General features: G+C 42.5%; 2 protein-coding genes across 2 annotated transcripts; both read right to left on the reverse strand.

Moving 5' to 3' along the window:
* Positions 1-4,618: 4,618 nt before the first annotated feature.
* LOC307016269 (uncharacterized protein) lies at positions 4,619-9,832 on the reverse strand. Its single transcript, XM_079645308.1, has 21 exons — positions 9,686-9,832; positions 9,538-9,608; positions 9,359-9,454; positions 9,153-9,277; positions 8,601-8,744; positions 8,435-8,521; positions 8,183-8,347; positions 8,010-8,106; positions 7,708-7,925; positions 7,469-7,625; positions 6,941-7,191; positions 6,741-6,858; positions 6,416-6,615; positions 6,233-6,347; positions 5,981-6,180; positions 5,810-5,907; positions 5,599-5,729; positions 5,318-5,507; positions 4,990-5,131; positions 4,785-4,905; positions 4,619-4,714 (listed from the first exon to the last, which is right to left on the reverse strand). Exons 1-21 carry the CDS (start codon positions 9,703-9,705, stop codon positions 4,644-4,646), a joined length of 2,817 nt encoding a protein of 938 aa, XP_079501434.1. The 5' UTR covers positions 9,706-9,832; the 3' UTR covers positions 4,619-4,643.
* Positions 9,833-17,291: 7,459 nt separating this feature from the next.
* On the reverse strand, positions 17,292-22,589 carry LOC307014716 (uncharacterized protein). Its single transcript, XM_079642825.1, has 21 exons — positions 22,443-22,589; positions 22,295-22,365; positions 22,116-22,211; positions 21,910-22,034; positions 21,345-21,488; positions 21,179-21,265; positions 20,927-21,091; positions 20,754-20,850; positions 20,452-20,669; positions 20,213-20,369; positions 19,686-19,894; positions 19,490-19,607; positions 19,209-19,408; positions 19,026-19,140; positions 18,774-18,943; positions 18,604-18,701; positions 18,394-18,524; positions 18,113-18,302; positions 17,785-17,926; positions 17,580-17,700; positions 17,292-17,509 (listed from the first exon to the last, which is right to left on the reverse strand). The coding sequence occupies exons 1-21, from the start codon at positions 22,460-22,462 to the stop codon at positions 17,439-17,441; spliced, it is 2,745 nt and encodes a 914-aa protein (XP_079498951.1). The 5' UTR covers positions 22,463-22,589; the 3' UTR covers positions 17,292-17,438.
* Between the last annotated feature and the right edge of the window lie 252 nt (positions 22,590-22,841).

The raw sequence follows: 22,841 nt of genomic DNA on the forward strand, positions 1-22,841 counted from the left end.
ACCTCCTTTAGCGTAGGAACCACTGGACCTCCCTCACCGAAAGGAGAGGAGAAAATGCTGCCCCACAATGCCTTGCAGCCGCAGCATTTGCCGTCACACAACAGTCGGCCATTCACGGAAACAACCGATTATGACCGAGAAATTATATTATGAAAGTTACGGTGTTTATTAAGCATTTTAAAACGTATGTGGTAACTGTTAGGGAATAATTCTCCTTTACTCCTAGATAACTAACCTTTTTATGCCCTTTGACGTTTATGACCAACCCTGACGTCTGTTATCTCACGGAATGGGCTGCTTCAGCCATATGTTGTTCCCAGTTTATGACTGGGCAACTCTCGGTCACAAATGGTTTATGGTTGTGAGAACGCTGGAAGGTGTTTGTGGACTCCAAGGTGTAATCTTCAAGGCCATAGGGATCAGACGCAAGTGATTCAGTGTTCCCAGATGTTTAGGCTATCTCCTCAACTATGTTGATTACTCTCTGTGAACCAGTTAAAAGGTCTAGCAAGAGAGAGGCGCTTCAGAATTGACGTGGCAACTCTCCCGTGCAGTCAGAACCTCTGGCTGTGTGAGTTGTGATGTGAATCCTCCGGCTGATACTCGTAATAAACCATCAGTGTTTGAAATCAAAGCTACAACTCTCCTCGTGTCTCTCTGAGTCCTGACTATCCATTGCTACAGAAGTTTCCCTTACAGTAACTTGCCAAAGTGCTTTGTCTTGAACGTTCATCAGTATTATAATCAAAAACAGAAATATGAACGTTAGTTTTTATTGAAATTATCAAATAAAGTCAACATTTCTTTCTTTACTGAGCTGTGTGGAGTTTGTTCAACTTTTAAAAGATGTTTGAATGGTGATATACACAGTGATAGATGTTAAGGACTAATGTTTATTATAAATACATTTGTATTTATTTTGAGATCTTTTCATACAATCATACGTATTGGTATCATTTGTATTAATGTGGATTGGAGGGAGAGGGTGACGAGCATAAATTTCCCTTTCCTTTTTTATTTCAATTCCAACTTTGGTCATGAAGAATATGTTTCTCTGTTGTCCACGTTCATAAAGCATAAAACAACAGCATCAGAGCACGGTGCAGAGTCTCTAGATGAGTTTACAGTAGTCCCTCGTTCTTATTAAACATCCATGTAGTCCGTTGTATAGAAAACTGTAGTTTCCCCACAGCAGCAGACGCACATTTATGACGTCCGCTGGTCAAGGGATAGACGATAGGGTTAGACGTTAGGAGCTGATTTTTGGATTATCCGACCGCAACCCTGGCGTCTTAGCCTAAGTGGTGAAAAGAGGTGCTGCAGTATGAGAAAAAGAAAGACCTTTCTGAACATTAAAGCATGTAAACAGGTCACAGGGGGACAAAATACAAATTTGAATTCTGAAAACACAATAGGGCCTCTTTAAGCCACAACATGTTGGAGAGGGCACAGTGGAACACCATTGAAATTGGCACTAAGAATGAATGTAATTGTAAACTAGGTAATTAACTTTAAAGGTCACCTATTATGCAAAATCCACTTTTTCATGTCTTGTATACATAAATGTGTCCCCAAGAGATTCTGAAAGTTTCAGAAAAAAAGATTAGCTCTTTTTGTCCTGGTCCATTTATATAAAAACCAGTTTGAAAAAATGAGCTGATCAGATTTTGGCCACTTTGTCATAAGGTTTTTTTGACCAACCAATCTAACACTCGCCCACCTTATCACCTGAATCTCCTTTGAGTGGCTCCTTATTTTCATCTAAAGTAACAGACACAGAATCAGAACTTTTGAAACAGGGCTGAAACAGAGGAATATGGAATGGAATTATGGAATGCTACAATGATCTGTTGGGTATTTTTGAGCCAAACACTTCAGAGACATGTTTTGTATATATCTGAGACCTATAACCTATAAATATTGATGAAAAACAGTATAATAGCGGACCTTTAAGTTAGTCATGCACAACTGATTTTGCAGTGTGCACAATGAGCTCAGTCTTTGGAAGCTAGGCATTGTTAGTCCATAAGTGACCAGTAATTAGCATACTGGTGGCTGCCTCATTCTGATACATGCCAACAGGGCTTGAGTGTATTTCTTCACATTTAGACATGCATCTTCATGTCAGGAAATTCTTCCGGGCGGGGGGGTGTGTACAATCATCTGCTTTGTTGCAAATCCCTTACAAGACAGTGAGGTTGATTTTTCCATCATCTCACTTGATAAACATTGGATACAATAAAATCCAGAGGGTTTACAGAGCAAGGTGGGTTTCACCTGCAGTGGCATTATTAAAGCCCATTTCAGTTTGATATGCTGCGAGCAATACCAGAAGCTGGCAGCATCTCAGGGACAGAGGGTGACTTAAGGTCAAACGATTAAAAAGGCATGACAGGGTGGAAAAGTAAAACCAGTTTGGAATATTGGAATAGCTTTTTTAAAAAGTGTAGCACGCTATTAATGCAAAGACTCATTTACATTTGTTTTAAGGACATTAACTGTATAAAATTATCACCAAGCATCTGCACCATCAAATACTTTCTAAACCCATTATTGGCCTACAAGAAACTGGCAATATTTATGCACAGACAATGGGAAAAGTGAGAAAGTAGATTCCGAGTTTTTGCAACACATTAAGATGTACTGCACAAGCTCCACAAAGTTTTAAAGGAAATGCACCTTAGGTAAAGGCTCCATAAAGACATCCATTAGTAAAAGATAGTCAGAGATGGCAAAAGTACACACATCCTTTACTCAAGTACAGATACTCGTGGTTAAAAATACTTAGTAAAGTACTGACTAAACTCTTTACTCAAGTAAAAGTGTAGTATGGGCTTCACAATGTACTCAAGTAAAAATACCCATAACTACCAACAGGGGCGGCGCCAGGGGGGGAGCTAGGGGGTGCTGAAGCACCCCCTAAGCACCCCCAATAAATATGTTTTTTTTTTTTTTTTTCGATTTTTTTTTTTTTTTTATTAAATTAGAAAAATTATTGATTACATCAATGCAAATGTGAAACAAACAAATGTTTGACCAAAAACATAAAGCCAACACAGGTGATTAGGCCATGGCCAGCACCCATTAGATTTTTTACCTACCCATAGGCTAAATTACTTTGTGACACTTTAGTGACTTCATGTTAGCTGGAGCGCCAAATTATTTGCTAACAGCAAAGTGACAAAGGGATCGTTTTTTAGTCCTTAAACGTCCACGTGTGGACACTCAATCAAAACCACCTGAAAGCGAGAGGGATTCTGCACATAATAGGCCTCGTAAGTACAAGTAGCTTACTTCTGGCTCTCTGTGTTTCATTCAAGCTCTGCTCTGTGTGTGTGGCACGAGCCATTTTGTGTGCTTGCGCGAGCACCGGTGGGTCTCTACCGGAGATCGTTGTAGTTAGCATCTGGTGCTAGCTAGCCAAGCTAACGGATATAAGGAGCTTTTTCAACAACAAAGTGGAGGGAGAACTCTCTCCTGTCAGACTGAGAGTCTCAAATAACCTCAGCTCAGGTGAAGTAAAGGACTCTGTGTTTAGATAGTTAACTTTCGTCTAGTTATCTCAGTGGGTCTCAAACGTTTTGTTTTAAAAAGGGGAGTGATTTTTTAAATATCTATAAAGAAATAGTAAATCTGTTTCCGTTTCATATGTAGGTTGAGGGGGGGGTGCTAGTGGATCGCCGGAGCTGTTAGAACTACAATATAAGCATCTTAATGTTAATCTAAGTGCAATGCCCTGCGGCCTGTAGCACCATCCTTGATGGAGCATATGTGTGGGCAGGAAAGGAGTGAGCAGAGAGTAGAGTAGTTGTCGATTTTTGTTCTGTTTTCTGTGACTCTGCCTCACCCTGTCAGACTTTCAGTTGCACTAAAGAGACGTGTTACCATGGAAACCAAACAATGGTTCAGCTGAATTAAAGTCCGAGTGGAAACAGTTGTGTGTAAATTTGATTTTGTGAGAAATCAGGAGAATTATGACCCCGGGAGGAAACCGGGAGAGGGCAATGAAATCGGGAGTCTCCCGCGAAAATCGGGAGGGTTGACAAGTATGAGTTGCAGTAGAAAATACAACTGTAGCGCTGGTGCATTAATGGGGAACCCTTAAAGTTTGGGCACCCTCTATGAAACGTCAAGCTACCCCACAGCACCCCCTAGAGAAAATCTCTGGCGCCGCCACTGACTACCAACTGTTTCACAGAGTAAATGACTTTATAATAGAACAATGTCATTGTTAGCTAATTACTGTTTCGATGCTCAACGGAAAAATGACAAAGTTCTCATTGGTCGCTCTTGTTTAAAGGAGACCAGGAAATGGATACACGGATCTTGTTAACAGGCAAGCAATGACTAATGATCACACCACCAAACGCAGATTAAAACTAAAGTTACGAGCCAGTTTTGAAAAAGTACAGGTATTTGTGTTAAGTAAGAGTAAAAAGTCATAAAAAAAAATAGTGGATTAAAGTAATGATACCAGAGAAATTTACTTAAGTACAGCAATGAAGTATTTGTACTACTTCCCACCTCTGAAGATAGTGTGACTGTAATGAACGTTTGAAAGCAAAGTGTATTTAGAGCTTTGATACAAACTGCAAATAAAAAGATTATGGACAAGAAGTTTAAGATTTGTTATTTATTTTTATTCAGAGGTTGGACAGAATAATTGCCCCAGAGGAAATCTGCCTTTGGCGTGTTGAGTCGGTGCTTCTTCGCTCTGCAAAACAAGTAAAGATTACCAGCTGCACATCCAGATCAACTACATTTGATCAGACTCGATCACTTACCCCTTTTTACACCTGCAGGTCTTGAGTAGCTCTGACCTGGAGGATGCACACACTGGCCTCTGCAGGAACCATCTGCCTGGCTGCTTGTGTCACAAATCACTGCCTCACAGTGGACATAGATCTGTGGACAGACAAGATGATTTATTACACAGGGCTACATGCAGCAGTGGCCAAAAGACTCCTGATTTGGATTTACAAGTCTTACCTGGTCTTTCAGAACCTCGTCATCTTTAGTGAAAGTGAACATCTTTACAGAGAAGCGCTTGATGTGGGACGGGACTAAAACTCTGGAGTCACTCACAACGGGATGGAAAACTGTGGCATAGCTGTCATCGCGATTCTCACAGCTAGTGAAGGAATTCGAAAGTTAAAATAAAGCAGAAGTTAAACAAATGAAATTAGAATGTTTTAGTGGATCATTAAGACAATGTTTAAACAACTCTCTTCTGACCAAAGGTCTTAGTCAATATTACATAAGTAGAGAACATGTTGCAAAGAAACTGAGGGAAGTAGCTAGTTTTGCACAACATTACCTGTCCACAATGATGTCCCAGCTTGGCAGAGATGTCCCATCTTCATAAAGGGTTGCCCAACAGTTCTCAGCAATGAGTTCCAAGTGCGGGTCGGTAGAATGCATCAGCTCCACCTCAAAATACAGAGGCTGCCGCAGATATTTCACCACTGGATAATCCTCTGCTTGGTAGAAGAGCTCGTAGGATGGATCTGCAGGAGAAGAGTCCCGTTAGAGAAAGGAGGCCTGGACATTTACAGTGTTTTGTATGCATGAACAAGATGTTGTAAAATTCCACCATGCCTTGGGCTAGCCTCATCTGCACCATCAGCTGCCCGGTGCCGATCTCTGCAGCGGGCTCATAGGTTCTTGGTTTAGCGCTGAAGGCAACAGTCCGAGTCTCATTGACCACATAGAAGCAGGAAATGGTTTGCCTATTAGGGGAAAAATAAAATATATAAAACGCATACATTGAAGGTGTTCATCTCCAATTATACAGAATCAAATATTTTACCTGTAATCAGGATCAACTGGTGATGTGTTGGCTGCTCCTTTGGCGTTGTTGTAAGACAGGCGGATCTCATTTTCATACATCATGTAGTTGTCAAAAAACTATTTAACAACAAAAAAAACATAAACATTTGACAAAAATCCCTTTTGATATTTAAATGTGATTCACACTCACCGTTCTGGTGGTTCCACAGGTATCCACACTGAAGGAGAAATATGCAAAGCGATCGTCGCTGAACTGTGGTGTGCAGGACTGGTCCTTTAGCGTCAGCTGACTTGGCTCCAGATTACGAGTAGATTCAACCTTCACAGCCACAGCGGTCATTGTGCCATTGGGGTGGCACTCTGGAGGAAGAAGCAGGCAATGTGTAAAGCAACAAAAATCCATCAATTAAAGCAGCAAATATACTTAGATGTCACATCTTACCAGTTGCTTTTAAGGGGAAGTAGCAAGCCAGATAGAGATCAGCAAGCACCCAGTCGTTTGTACGATCCAACAGAAGCAGGTCAATTCTGGATTTGACTGATTCTGCAGTGAGCAGCTGTGGAAAAGAAAGTCAAATTGGCCAATGCAGAAGATCTATGGTGGGATGTTGTAGTTTTGACATACCTCGAAAACAGCGTCCTTGGCAGTGTATGGCAGAATGAGGCTGAGGTGTGTGCCGTTCTCATAGAAATTGTAGTCTTCAGCCATCTCAGCCGTCAGCTCTCGAGGTCCAACGATAGCCTTGAAATTAGAGCCGTGACTCCCGAACGTCACACTGATGTAAAACTGGTTCTGGTCACAGGTGCCAGCCATGATGGGTAGCACTAAAGCAGCAAAACATGCATTATCCATTTGATTGTGTAGCTTTTACTCCAATATGTTTGCTTTAATTTTAGAAAACACAATTTGCATAAAGATATTGTCAAAAGCAAATTCAATATGATCTCACCAACATCCTGCAGAGAGGCCTGCAGGTCGACCGGGAGAGCAAAAGGAGTTTCTTCAGGCAGGATGATCAACCCAAAGATCAGAGGGAGGAAGTAGGATGTAACCATGCGCTCAGGATTCTGCAACAAATGAAATAAAAGCTCAGCAACACTGAAAATATGCTGGTACAAAGTGATATTTTGAATCTATAATGTCACATACATGTTTTAAGACAACATCGGCATCAAAGGGCACTTGAAGAGAGAAAATCTTGGAGCCATTAGCCAAGCTGTGTTCCTGGACTGTGAAGCCTTTGGCATTGCTCTCCTCAACAGTGAGGACCCCGGTGGAGAAGGTGATGTTCCTCAGCTCAACGTCATGGAGGAAGGTTCCCAAGAGAACGCTGAACACCCGAGTCTCTGGGACAGTGTCTGAGGAACAGAACGTGGCAGGTTTACAAATTCTAAACCTGCCTGAACGTTGATAGAGAACAATTGAGTAGTTGGCTTGAGTGCTACTTTAAAAAAAAAAAAAAAACACAATTAAAAAAAGGCACTCTTTGTAAGCAAAAGTGGATTATACTGTACTTGGCTTTCTTGAATTCCTATACAAACACACCATTTTGGCAAAACTGACCACTGAAACAGGCCTCGAGTTTGTGTCAGACTTGTTGATCCAAAGCTAGGTAAAAGTCTAACCTCTTTTTGGTCGCCAACATTTTTTTCATGCTCACTAGAAAATGTGACTTACCATCCTGGAATTGGGGAGATTGAGGCATCAAAGGGGTCATGATGGGGAACAAAACCTTGTATCTGGTATCATCTTGGGTGTCATCTTCCCTCCACAGTACCTCTAGCATGGGCTCCACAAAGTAGGTGATGTGGTACTGGTCATCTGGGGCATGGCTCTGCAATAATTCATGACATTTCAATAAAACATGCAAATGCACTAGTGACTCTTGCATTTCTAATCTAGAGATTTCCCCCAACCTTGTAGTAACCATCAGGCGAGCCCACTGGGATCTCGACGACGATGTGGAAGTCTGTGGTGCTCAGTGTGTACCCCCGTGCGACCATCTGAGATCTATCAAGCCTCTGCCCGTTGATGCCCATGTGCATTTCTGAGACTGTAATTCTGCCGTCCAACAGAGGAGTCAAACGGCGAGGTACGTGCCAAGAGATCATATCCTCGGTGAAGAGGACGCCACCTGTTAATTACAAAATGGAGCTGTTGGGGTTAACTGTGCAACTATTAAGCTTACTGTGAAGGCAATATGTTGCTCAGGACTCACCTTTGGGACAAGCAGCTGCCAAGTTCACCACATTCAGACCCTGTGGTGCCATGTAGTAGGCGCTCACCCTGAAAACTTCCATGGGGATTCCAGCCACCTAAAGAGAGGAGAGGTTTAATATACTTGACAAGGAGGGAAAGGAAAGAAACACTGTATAGGAGTGTGTTGCTTACATCCTCTGAATAAGTCTCTGCTGTATTGTACGGGCTTCGCATAACCAGACGACTAGAGGTAGTTTTGGCAGCGTAGCCGGCTTGTTCAGCCTCTTGCAGCACCATGGCCACTGGTTCTGGGGTGTAAAACGTCATCTTCCAGATGCCTTGTGATGCACCAGAGGCCTACAGGAAAGAACAAATAAAAATTAAATCCTCATTGGTGTAGGGAGGAACTAAACTGTAGTATCTGAACAGTTTAATTCAACATACTTCAGGATTGGCGTTGAGCTTGTCGTCTTTACCATCCCGAGTCTGACCCTTAGCTTCAGCATCAAGGTTAGCCATGTGGTGCGAAACCTAAAACAGAAAATGGTGGTTTTAGCATTCGTTTCCATACACACAAGATGGTGGAATCATCAATGTAAAGATGACCTACTTCCATGTAGTTCCTGTCGCAGAGGATCTCCCTGGAGGCCCAGCGAGTGTAGCTGCAAGTCTGATACACGTCATGACTGACCACGTCTGATAGATTCTCGCCGTACATCTGGAGTCTCAAGCCAACGTTAAATGTAGCATCATCCTATAAATATATAACAAATTAAGAGAAAATCCCTAATATTCTTTGGTTCCAGCTTTTTTGTCATTGAAAATGTAATATCCTTGCCTTCAGGGACACATTTGAAGTCTAAATGGATATTTGTGTATGCAACAAATGAGTCAAGAGAGTACCTAGCAGATGAATACAGTTTTGAGTGGAGCAGTGTTAACATTTTAGGGATGTACCAAACAAAAAAGGGAAATTTACTTCGTGTCTTTTAAGGGTAAAGGGTTAAAAATTAAATTCAGGGAAACACAAAAATGGGAGTAACCATGTGCTTGTTGAGCCATTAATTCAGTCACTCGAGACAGAATTAGCACATGTGGCCCCAACTAAATTTGGTAGAAAATGACATTGAATGCTGTTAAACCACTTTAGCTCAAAACAAACCTTGTTGTCCACAAAGCAGCCCATCAGGGAGGTGTAGATTCTGGTGTTACCCCACGGGTCAGACTCCATGCTGTATCCACACTGAGCAGCCATGCTAGGTGTCAACAAAATGTGCTTGGTGCCATCTGAGGGGAGAAAGCTTTGTCAGGGACCCCTTTCCTCAGTGATGAACCAATCAGCTCATTATTAGCAGTGTAAGTACTTACTGATAGCCTCCACCTCAAGCTGGTTTCCCACTGCTAAAGCCTTGTCCAACGAGAGTCTCATTACATTTGCGGCACAGTCAGACCTTAACCCACTGCCTGTTAAAAGAAAAGGTTTGTGAGGAGAATGTAAACCGAGTTAATATGCTGTATAAAATGACTTAATGAGAATTGAAGCTTACTTGATTGTGAATTTAGCTTCAAATTAGGCCTGGCTTGACCCAAGATGATAGCTGCAGCCATCCATAACAAACTTGAACACATAAAACCAATCATTTAGAGACAATTAAGTACACACATAGAAATAAATCTACAAGAAATGTAACTAACATGTTTCCAAGCCTCAGCATGGTGCAGTTTGTAAGCAGCAAAACCAAAAAGAATACAGTCAGTATCAGAGTGTGTCAATGTCCAGCACACCTTCCAACAAAAACATAAGTCTAAAAGGAAGGGGACTGGATGATTAACTGAGACATAAGCAGCTGCTTTATATTCCACCTAACGACAAAGCACAGGTGAGGCTTGTTAAGGATTCTCCACACACACACACACACACACACACACACACACACACACACACACACACACACACACACACACACACACACACACACACACACACATACACACTTTTTGTCTAACACGCTAAAACAGTTCTGTGTACTGTTATGCTGTTATGTTCAGTCATCGTTCTTATGTTGAACATTAATACATTTACTTTGTAAGTAATTATGGGACGTATTTCTTCTTTCATAGCAATTTTCCTTCATAATCTATTGCCGTGAAATAGGTCTTAAATCCTCTTCAAAGTGGCCTTAAAAAGGTCTTAAAAAGTCTTACATTTGAGTTGGTGAAACCTGCAGGAACTCTGTTAAAGCTAGTCTCAACACATTGCGGCTAGAAAGTGCTGCTGCAGTTGACATCGCTGAAGCTGAAGTTCTCGAAGCAGCTGCTGAGGGTGCATATGGAGATCCAGATCGTGCAAGCCTAAAGAGTGCGTACACTGAGTGGTACAAGGGGAATCCAGCACCTGACTCTCACCAAGACTCAAAGCCACTACAACCCATACCCACACCGGGGCGCCAGCAACCAATGGACGACGGTGAGCAAGCTAAAGGCTACATGGGAAGAGGTGCTGTACAGCCACGTGAGTTCATTGAAGGTGGATTTCCTAAATTACCTGCTCAACATGCACACAATCAGGAGCGAGATGCCAGCCAGATATATAGCCCTGCTGAAGGTCCATCCAGAAACATCTACAGCCTTCATGAGCAGTCACACGCAGCAAGACCATCCAGTCATGTTCATCAACCTGCTCAGCCACATGCAGATGTTTCACCCAGAGCCAATGAGTCTCGTTCATCAGCTACAGATGATTTGGCCAAGTATTTAATACGTCGGAAAATGGTTAGCTCCGGGCTATTGCAGTTTGATGACCAGCCGGAAAAATATTGGGCCTGGAAAGCATCATTCCTCAGTTCCACAGAGGGCTTGAACCTGTCATCAAGAGAAGAGCTTGACCTCCTGTGTAAATGGCTTGGACCGAAATCCTCTGAACATGCAAAGAGAATCAGATCGGTTCCCATCCATAATGCGGCAGCAGGTGTCAATATGCTATAGCAAAGGTTGGAAGATTGTTATGGGTCACCTGAAGCAATAGAAAATGCACTCCTCAAAAAAGGCGATGATTTCACAAAAATCAACTACAGAGAAAAGTTTAGGGGGAGCTGGGAGACATTCTTCTGGAGCTTGAAGCCGCCAAGGCAGATGGATTTCTGCCTGGTCTGAACTAGACACATCTCGTGGTATAACCCCAATCTTCCAAAAGCTGCCCTATTCCCTGCATGACAAGTGGGTCTCTCTAGCATCACGTTACAAAGAAACACACAGAGTATCGTATCCACCATTCTTCATCTTTGCAAAGTATGTTTGTGACCAGGCCAAGATACTCAACGATCCAAGCTTTGCCCAGCTCACAGGTGGTCCGAGTATAAGCAAGATTGAGGAGCCTTTCAAACCCAACATGAGAACGCCACTCTCTGTAAGGAGGACAGAGGTCTCAGCAGACTTTGATAACAGCTATCAAAGCTCAGCAGCAAAAAGAGCTGTCGACCCAGATAAGCAATGTCCACTCCACCACAAACCACACCCTCTCATGAATTGCCGTGTTTTCAGGTATACATCTCTGGATGAGAGAAAAGCCTATCTTGAGGATTCAAACATTTGCTTTAGGTGTTGTGCATCAACCAGCCACCAAGTCAAAGACTGTGACAAAAAGGTTCAGTGCAGAGAGGGCAACAGTGACCGCCACCCTACTGCACTACATCCAGGACCGGCTACATGGACAACAGGGGCTGCCGTAATCTCAAGATATCAAGGCGGGGAGCAAGACGAATCTCCTCCTTTCGCTGTCACGTCAAAATGCACTGACATCTGTGGGACTGAAGTAAGGCCAAGATCATGCACCAAGATTTGTCTAGTCAGAGTGTGTCCAGCAGGCCAGAGAAAGAGAGCTGTCAAAATGTATGTTGTCCTAGATGAGCAGAGCAATAAGTCCTTGGCAAAAACAAAGTTTTTTGAACTCTTTGACATTTATGATGACACAGCATCCTACACACTGAAGACAGGAGTCTTTGAAGCGACGAGCAAACAATTACATAATGGAGGCATTGGATGGCAAAACGTGTATTTGACTTCCCACTCTAATCAAATGTGATATGGTCCCAGATGACAAGTCTGAAATTCCCACGCCTGAGATCGCAAAACACTACACACATCTCAACCGGGTTGAGGACAAGATCCCTGCACTAGATTCTACTGCCGACATTCTCATACTGCTTGGCCGAGATATACCACAGGCACATAAAGTTCGGGGGCTGTGCAATGGACCCCACAACGCCCCGTATGCTCAACGCCTCGACCTAGGGTGATCATAGGAGAAGTCTGTCTTGGAAAAGCCCACAAACTAGACAGCGTCAATGTCTACAGGAAAAACGTGCTGTGTAATGGACATACATCTCTTTTTGACCCTTGAATTAACAATCTGCACATCAAAGAGCGAGTGGACACTCCAACTCTTCAACACCCTGTCCTATCGGCCACCTGTTCCGTTGGGGGTCCCGTCTACACATGTCCCTCCGACACGGGTTACTGTCCCGCCGACTCCTGTCCCGCCGACAATGGTTATGGTCACGCCTACTCCGAAACCTGTCCCCTCCGGGGTCTTACAGTCTCCCGATCCCAGTACTCCTGCACCTCCGGCGATCCAGCTGACTCTGGAGGGGTCCCATCGTGGCCTACGCCACCCTCCTGCCCTTCATCCGGAGCTGTCCCGTCGCAGCCTTCCTGCCCGTCCTCCAGAGCTGTCCCACATTTGGCGACAAGAATACCTTGCAACACAAGACAACAGGGTCCGTAAAGTGGAAGCACGGGTGATCCCCCGTACTTCCACTGGTTCACCCAGGGTGTATTCAAGACCAGCCTCTGAAGTTGTTCTCCTTCTCAAAGGGACTTAGTAGTATTGTACATTATACCAAAATCCTTGCTCAAATCCTAGGGTCTTTATGTCTTTGATGGATCATAAATATATCAGCAATTACACAACATCTTCAATTTCTCTTCACAATATACGTCTCCTCGCAGTATCAATACTAATTTGGCTGAGTTTTATATTTGATCCAATTGGTTGATTGGCTATATTTACACCATAACGGTGCACAGCTGATAGAAAGGGACACCTAGTGGTTAAAGCACGTTATTACATTTTATTATTTTTATTATTAGATATTAATAGGAGACACAGACAGACAAACTAATAAAGCTTTATTCAAACATTAAAGAATACTTTAGGTTAAGGTCTTCTTTTGAGTAAGAAAAAAGCTTTGGGGGTATACATATTAAGCCTGACAAAGTACTAATATATTGCTTTCCTGCAATGTTAACTACTGTATGTTTAGGCACTTATTTTAACTGATATTATACATATGTATTATACTCTTATAAGATGTATGTAGATAGTATAAGAAATGTGCAGAATACAACAGTTTAATGGTGGAGGTATACACACATAATGATAGATGTCTTGTAATGCACTGTTGAGGAACCGGCGACTCAAGTTTTTCATCTCCAACCTTGTCAGGTATTGAACATTCAATAAATAAAGATTATGTCCCTTTCTATCAGCTGTCCACCATTATGGTGTAAATATACCAATATACCGATTGGATCAAATATAAAAATCAGCCGAATTAGTATTGATACTGCAGGAGACTTCTCATGGAGTCTATTATCAACGCTATGGGAGGTCTATGGGACGCCCTGCCCGTTGAAAACTGACTCTCAAGGGGTACCCTGTCCGTAATAGTGTGACGGGGAGGGGCCCCGACCGACCGTCAACATGTGACGGGTTGGGAGTTTATGTTTATGTTTATTAAGGATCCCCATTAGCTTTTGCGCTCCACAAAAGCTACTCTTCCTGGGGTCCGACACTTAAAACAATACAACAATAATACAGCAACATTTAGGACATAAGTCCTGACATCATTAACAACATTAAAAACATCACCAATATCATCAAAAACATGTGATCAATTAAATTAAATTAGGGTTCACAGCTCACAAGGGTAGATGGTCATAAGTAGATGGCCCTTCAATCTCTTCTTGAAAGAGGCTCTGGACTCTATTTCAGCAAGGTAGTTTGGCAATGAGTTCCATTTCTTTATAGCTCTATAAGTCACAGAAGATTTGTCCTGGGTTTAGGTGCCAGTAGATGGCCTGATGTAGCTTGTCTATTCTTATGGTCATGCTCGTCTCTTGTGTAAACTATTTGATCATAAAAATACAGTGGTTTTTTGCTAAATTGGAATTTTTTTAGAAAAGTGATAACACGAGATTGCAGATGTTTCTCAACTGGAAGCCATGATAGCTTTCTATGCAAAACTCCAATATGAGTGCGCTTCGAACAGTGGAGAGCTAGTCTGGCAGCCTTGTTTTGAGCTATTTGTAATTTCTGTAAATGTGTTTTTGCTGCTGATGACCATATACTCAAGATGTGACAAAACCAGAGACTGAATGACTTGTTTCAAAGTGGTTGGTGTTACATACTTTGTACATTTTCTCGCCACAGCTATGCTCCTTCCCATTTTAGTTACGATATTGTCAATTTGCTTTGTCCACCGTAAACTAGAATCAAGAACAATGCCAAGCAATTTAGTCTCGTTTACCTGTTCCACTGGCTGACCAGCCAGTGTCAGGCTTAATTGAGGATTGCTGCTTAACATATGTCTGACAATGGTCCGAACACCATTGCTTTTGTTTTTGACACGCTGCAAACGGTGTCCGCCAAAAGTCGAGTCCAGTGTCTATGTAGTGTCATTTTTATTTGTTATAGTTTGGGAAGATTGAAAACGGTAGGGAAAGCCAGCTAAGTCGGTAGGCGGTAGAAACATGTCAAAAGCATTAGACTACCGCCCAATTCGGTAGGGTTGGCAGGTCTGCTGCTGTAGATAGCTCCAGGTATATGTATGCTGCTGTAGATAGCTCTGGGTAGATGTTAGCTGTTGCAGATAGCTCTGGGTAGATGTTAGCTGCTGCAGATAGCTCTGGGTAGATGTTAGCTGCTGCAGATAGCTCTGGGTAGATGTTAGCTGCTGCAGATAGCTCTGGGTAGATGTTAGCTGTTGCAGATAGCTCTGGGTAGATGTTAGCTGTTGCAGATAGCTCTGGGTAGATGGTAGCTGTTGCAGATAGCTCCAGGTAGATGGTAGCTGTTGTAGATAGCTCCAGGTAGATGTAGATGTTGGGAGTGAGAACGTGTTGCCCGAAGAAACAGTCCCATGAACAAGAAGTCGGGTTCTTCCGTACCTAGCAGGTCGCGTATTGTCTCCATGTGGTCGGAAGGCTTACTGTCCCCCAGTGCCGAAACGATATGGGAATGGCGAGCGACGTCCCCGGGCATTCTGCGGAGGACGCACCGAGCCTCAGTCCGTGTGCACGAGGCAGCCACGGACGGCTCCAAAAATCCCTGCCAGTTTGAGAAAAACTGCGTTTCTAGCCATGTTCGGTCCAGTCTCGGAAACTTCTGCGAGACTTATGTCAGGGTCACCAGTGTAGTGCCGAGAGAAGGGAGTTGGAGGTGGTGCATCGAAGGTGCAAAGTTGGCTTTGAGCAGCAGAAAAGCACATGTCGCCGGCTTGAAATCCGGGAAGAGAAGGGAAGAAGAGAAAGGAGGGAACACAGTAGGTACACAGGAGGTACAGTCAACAGGTGTGTCCGTGCGGACCAATACCCCCAACCTGTAGTTCCATGAGTGAATTGTGATAAACACGGCAGGGCTGCCAACACTCACGCATTGAGCGTGAGAGTCACGCAATTAACCCATATCTCACACACTCACGCCACACTTGCCTTTCCTCACGCTAAGTTTTCGTCCAAAATAAATGTATATAAATATAAAAATAAAGTGAAGGAACAGCAAACCGAGCAGTCTACGAGATGAGACGGTCTTCTGGCTTAGTTCAGTAAAGTTGGAACGATATTGCGAGATTCTGATTTCACGGAACAATAACTCATGAACAAAACGTTATTCAGATACAAATGACGTCTCCTACGTACCGTGGTAAGGCTTGTCAACGAACTTCTATCACATTTTGATAAAAAAAAAGCCAATTAGCGCCGTCCTCCGAGCTGGACATATTACATTGGTCTCTATTCGCAGCCAGAGAAGAAACGAGTGCTCAGGGACAGTCTGCAAAGTGCAACTCCGAAAAAAGAGAATACAATAATATTCAATCACTATTATACAGCTTATTACTACCAAACTCACAACACACATCAATAGACTCCTGGTGGTCGTACTACAGCAAAGAGTTTTGAAGAATATGCTTTTTTAATAATTTTGGGGAATATTTATAATGTAACATCTTCAATAACTGATGAAACATCTTAAATAACTTTACTATTATACAGTAGCCTATATTTCTACCAAACTCACTATTTGCATTATTGTTGTTAGCATCTGGTTAGCTAGCTGCGCTAAAGGATATTAGAAGCTGTTTCTAAAACAATGAGTGAGAGCTCTCTCCTGTCAGACTGAGAGATAACTACAGTACTCAGTGAGGTAAGGGACTGAGTGTTTAGTTAACTTTAGTCTATTTATCTCAGCGGGTCTCAAACGTTTTGGTCACCATTTATGAGTAAATGAAAAACAGTTATGAAATACTATATGACAATAAAACAAGAATAAAGTTTAAAAGGGGAGTGATTTGTAAGATATCCATAAAGAAAATGAAAATCTGTTTAGTTATATTTCATATGGGTGTTGAGAGAACAAAATACATCTCTTAAATTTTGCTCTCCAAGTGCACCAGATTGATGCATTTAACTTCAATATTTAAAAAAGATATATCTTCCCGGGGGAGCAGAATTTGACTGATAGCAGAATAAGCTCTAACACATCCTACAGACTTGCTATATATCGCCAAAAATTGAACAAACAGTACCTGGACTGTAAGCAGGAAGAGATCAACTTTGTATACAGTTGTTCTGTACATTTGAAGTTCTGGTTTTTAAACTTGGTGAACATTTCCAAGTATTTGAGGGTTGTCTTGCTCCATTGGCTTTGAATGTTAAGGTTTGTTGCGTTTCCTAAAGGTGGAAGTGAGGACACTCAAAAACATCCAATCACGTTTTAGTGTGTCTCAAGTAGGCGGAGCTTATCAATGGGGCAATAATAACTTCAGAATGTATTTAATTTAGCGCCTAACAACTTATCATTTTGAGTTTGTTTATTATACAAGATATAATTTCTACATATGTTGATGATTCTCTGCATTTTGTTGGAGTTATGAGGGTACTGGTTGACACAGAACCTGCTTTTACTAATATGTAATTTCCAATTGACCACAGAAGATGCAACACATTGATAAAAGAGACTATATGAATAAATGTGGCTTTTATTTTTTGTATTTGTTTATTTTTCAAAATACGTGAGTCATTATTGTCATCCATCAATATAAAAGGCAGTACAGTACATTCATTGATAAAACTGGTGCAAATGACAAAATGTAAACACTTCAGAAAATATTCAGAGGTTAGACAGAATAATTGCCCCAGAGGAGATCTGCTTTCGGCGTGTTGAGTCGGTGCTTCTTCGCTCTGCAAAACAAGTAAAGATTACCAGCTGCACATCCAGATCGACTACATTTGATCAGACTCAATCACTTACCCCTTTTTACACCTGCAGGTCTTGAGTAGCTCTGACCTGGAGGATGCACACACTGGCCTCTGCAGGAACCATCTGCCTGGCTGCTTGTGTCACAAATCACTGCATCACAGTGGACATAGATCTGTGGACAGACAGGATGATTTGTTACACAGGGCTACATTCAGCAGTGGCCAAAAGACTCCTGATTTGGATTTACACGTCTTACCTGGTCTTTCAGAACCTCGTCATCTTTAGTGAAAGTGAACATCTTTACAGAGAAGCGCTTGATGTGGGACGGGACTAAAACTCTTGAGTCACTCACAACGGGATGGAAAACTGTGGCATAGCTGTCATCGCGATTCTCACAGCTAGTGGAGAAATTCGAAAGTTAAAATAAAGCAGAAGTTAAACAAATGAAATTAGAATGTTTTAGTGGATCATTAAGACAGTGTTTACACAACTCACTTCTGACCAAAGGTCTTAGTCAATATTACATAAGTGGAGAACATGTTGCAAAGAAACTGAGGGAAGTAGTTAGTTTTGCACAACATTACCTGTCCACAATGATGTCCCAGCTTGGCAGAGATGTCCTATCTTCATAAAGGGTTGCCCAACAGTTCTCAGCAATGATTTCCAAGTGCGGGTCGGTAGAATGCATCAGCTCCACCTCAAAATACAGAGGCTGCCGCAGATATTTCACCACTGGATAATCCTCTGCTTGGTAGAAGAGCTCGTAGGATGGATCTGCAGGAGAAGAGTCCCGTTAGAGAAAGGAGGCCTGGACATTTACAGTGTTTTGTATGCATGAACAAGATGTTGTAAAATTCCACCATGCCTTGGGCTAGCCTCATCTGCACCATCAGCTGCCCGGTGCCGATCTCTGCAGCGGGCTCAAAGGTTCTTGGTTTAGCGCTGAAGGCAACAGTCCGAGTCTCATTGACCACATAGAAGCAGGAAATGGTTTGCCTATTAGGGGAAAAATAAAATATATAAACGCATACATTGAAGGTGTTCATCTCCAATTATACAGAATCAAATATTTTACCTGTAATCAGGATCAACTGGTGATGTGTTGGCTGCTCCTTTGGCGTTGTTGTAAGACAGGCGGATCTCATTTTCATACATCATGTAGTTGTCAAAGAACTATTTAACAACAAAATATATAAACATTTTACAAAAAAAACTTTTGATATTTAAATGTGATTTCACACTCACCGTTCTGGTGGTTCCACAGGTATCCACACTGAAGGAGAAATATGCAAAGCGATCGTCGCTGAACTGTGGTGTGCAGGACTGGTCCTTTAGCGTCAGCTGACTTGGCTCCAGATTACGAGTCGATTCAACCTTCACAGCCACAGCGGTCATTGTGCCATTGGGGTGGCACTCTGGAGGAAGAAGCAGGCAATGTGTAAAGCAACAAAAATCTATCAATTAAAGCAGCAAATATACTTAGATGTCACATCTTACCAGTTGCTTTTAAGGGGAAGTAGCAAGCCAGATAGAGATCAGCAAGCACCCAGTCGTTTGTACGATCCAACAGAAGCAGGTCAATTCTGGATTTGACTGATTCTGCAGTGAGCAGCTGTGGAAAAGAAAGAAAAGTTGGCCAATGCAGAAGATCTATGGTGGGATGTTGTAGTTTTGACATACCTCGAAAACAGCGTCCTTGGCAGTGTATGGCAGAATGAGGCTGAGGTGTGTGCCGTTCTCATAGAAATTGTAGTCTTCAGCCATCTCAGCCGTCAGCTCTCGAGGTCCAACGATAGCCTTGAAATTAGAGTCATGACTCCCGAACTTCACACTGATGTAAAACTGGTTCTGGTCACAGGTGCCAGCCATGATGGGTAGCACTAAAGCAGCAAAACATGAATTATCCATTTGATTGTGTAGCTTTAAAGATATTGTCAAAAGCAAATTCAATATGATCTCACCAACATCCTGCAGAGAGGCCTGCAAGTCGACCGGGAGAGCAAAAGGAGTTTCTTCAGGCAGGATGATCAACCCAAAGATCAGAGGGAGGAAGTAGGATGTAACCATGCGCTCAGGATTCTGCAACAAATGAAATAAAAGCTCAGCGACACTGAAAATATCATGGTACAAAGTTATATTTTGTATCTTGTCACATACATGTTTTAAGACAACATCGGCATCAAAGGGCACTTGAAGAGAGAAGCTCTTGGAGCCATTAGCCAAGCTGTGTTCCTGGACTGTGAAGCCTTTGGCATTGCTCTCCTCAACAGTGAGGACCCCGGTGGAGAAGGTGATGTTCCTCAGCTCAACGTCATGGAGGAAGGTTCCCAAGAGAACGCTGAACACCCGAGTCTCTGGGACAGTGTCTGAGGAACAGAAAGTGGCAGGTTTACAAATTTTAAACCAGCCTCAACATTGATAAAGAACAATTGAGTAGTTGGCTTGAGTGCTACTTTAAAAAAAAAAAAAAAACACAATTAAAAAAGGCACTCTTTGTAAGCAAAAGTGGATTATACTGTACTTGGCTTTCTTGAATTCCTATACAAACACACCATTTTGGCAAAAATGACCACTGAAACAGACCTCGAGTTTGTGTCAGACTTGTTGATCCAAAGCTAGGAAAAAGTCTAACCTCTTTTTGGTCGCCAACATTTTGTTCATACTCACTACAAAATGTGACTTACCATCCTGGATTTGGGGAGATTGAGGCATCAAAGGGGTCATGATGGGGAACAAAACCTTGTATCTGGTATCATCTTGGGTGTCATCTTCCCTCCACAGTACCTCTAGCATGGGCTCCACGAAGTAGGTGATGTGGTACTGGTCATCTGGGGCATGGCTCTGCAATAATTCATGACATTTCAATAAAACATGCAAATGCACTAGTGACTCTTGCATTTCTAATCTAGAGATTTCCCCCAACCTTGTAGTAACCATCAGGCGAGCCCACTCGGATCTCGACGACGATGTGGAAGTCTGTGGTGCTCAGTGTGTACCCCCGTGCGACCATCTGAGATCTATCAAGCCTCTGCCCGTTGATGCCCATGTGCATTTCTGAGACTGTAATTCTGCCGTCCAACAGAGGAGTCACACGGCGAGGTACGTGCCAAGAAATCATATCCTCGGTGAAGAGGACGCCACCTGTTAATTACAAAATGGAGCCGTTGAGGTTAACTCTGCAACTATTAAGCTTACTGTGAAGGCAATATGTTGCTCAGGACTCACCTTTGGGACAAGCAGCTGCCAAGTTCACTACATTCAGACCCTGTGGTGCCATGTAGTAGGCGCTCACCCTGAAAACTTCCATGGGGACTCCAGCCACCTAAAGAGAGGAGAGGTTTAATATACTTGACAAGGAGGGAAAGGAAAGAAACACTGTATAGGAGTGTGTTGCTTACATCCTCTGAATAAGTCTCTGCTGTATTGTACGGGCTTCGTATAACCAGACGACTAGAGGTAGTTTTGGCAGCGTAGCCGGCTTGTTCAGCCTCTTGCAGCACCATGGCCACTGGTTCTGGGGTGTAAAACGTCATCTTCCAGATACCTTGTGATGCACCAGAGGCCTACAGGAAAGAACAAATAATGATTAAATCCTCATTGGTGTAGGGAGGAATTAAACTGTAGTATCTGAACAGTTTAATTCAACATACTTCAGGATTGGCGTTGAGCTTGTCGTCTTTACCATCCCGAGTCTGACCCTTAGCTTCAGCATCAAGGTTAGCCATGTGGTGCGAAACCTAAAACAGAAAATGGTGGTTATAGCATTTGTTTCCATACACACAAGATGGTGGAATCATCAATGTAAAGATGACCTACTTCCATGTAGTTCCTGTCGCAGAGGATCTCCCTGGAGGCCCAGCGAGTGTAGCTGCAAGTCTGATACACGTCATGACTGAACACGTCTGATGGATTCTCGCCATACATCTGGAGTCTCAAGCCAACGTTAAATGTAGCATCATCCTATAAATATATAACAACAAATTAAGAGAAAATCCCTAATATTCTTTGGTTCCAGCTTTTTTTTTTCATTGAAAATGTAATATCCTTGCCTTCAGGGACACATTTGAAGTCTAAATGGATATTTGTGTATGCAACAAATGAGTCAAGAAAGTACCTAGTAGATTAATTGAGGAATACAGTTTTGAGTGGAGCAGTGTTAATATCTTAGGGATGTACCAAACAAAAAAGGAAATGTACTTTGTGTCTTTTAAGGGTAAGGGGTTAAATATAAAAACTCAGGGAAACACAAAAATGGGCGCAACCATGTGCTTGTTGAGCCATTAATTCAATCACTCGAGACAGAATTAGCACATGTGGCCCCAACTAAACTTCATAGAAAATGACATTGAATGCTGTTAAACCACTTTAGCTCAAAACAAACCTTGTTGTCCACAAAGCAGCCCATCAGGGAGGTGTAGATTCTGGTATTACCCCATGGGTCAGACTCCATGCTGTATCCACACTGAGCAGCCATACTAGGTGTCAACAAAATGTGCTTGGTGCCATCTGAGGGGAGAAAGCTTGGTCAGGGACCCCTTTCCTAAGTGATGAACCAATCAGCTCATTATTAGCAGTGTAAGTACTTACTGATAGCCTCCACCTCAAGCTGGTTTCCCACTGCTAAAGCCTTGTCCAACGAGAGTCTCATTACATTTGCGGCACAGTCAGACCTTAACCCACTGCCTGTTAAAAGAAAAGGCTTGTGAGGAGAATTTAAACCGAGTTAATATGCTGTATAAGATGACTTAATGAGAATTGAAGCTTACTTGATTGCAAATGTAGCTTCAAATTAGGCCTGGCTTGACCCAAGATGATAGCTGCTGCCATCCATAACAAGCTTGAATACATAAAACACATCATTTAGAGACAATTAAGTACACACATAGAAAGAAATCTACAAGAAATGTAACTTACATTCTCCCAAGCCTCAGCATGGTGTAGTTTGTAAGCAGCAAAACCAAAAAGAATACAGTCAGTATCAGAGTGTGTCAATGTCCAGCACACCTTCCAACAAAAACACAAGTCTCAAAGGAAGGGGACTGGATGATTAACTGAGACATCAGCAGTTGCTTTATATTCCACTTAACGACAAAGCACAGGTGAGGCTTGTTAAGGATTCTCCACACACACACACACACACACACACACACACACACACACACACACACACACACACACACACACACACACACACAGGGTGAGCTGATGTATGCCTAGTTTATTAAGAACATATTGTAAAAACATATGTATGGAAAGGAAAGACACACATTCTTCAGTAGTGTCAAAAAAGTATTTATTGTTCAGCAAAAGTAG

The sequence above is a fragment of the Notothenia rossii genome (assembly GCF_949606895.1).
Source record: "Notothenia rossii genome assembly, chromosome: 8".
Lineage (NCBI taxonomy): Eukaryota > Metazoa > Chordata > Actinopteri > Perciformes > Nototheniidae > Notothenia > Notothenia rossii.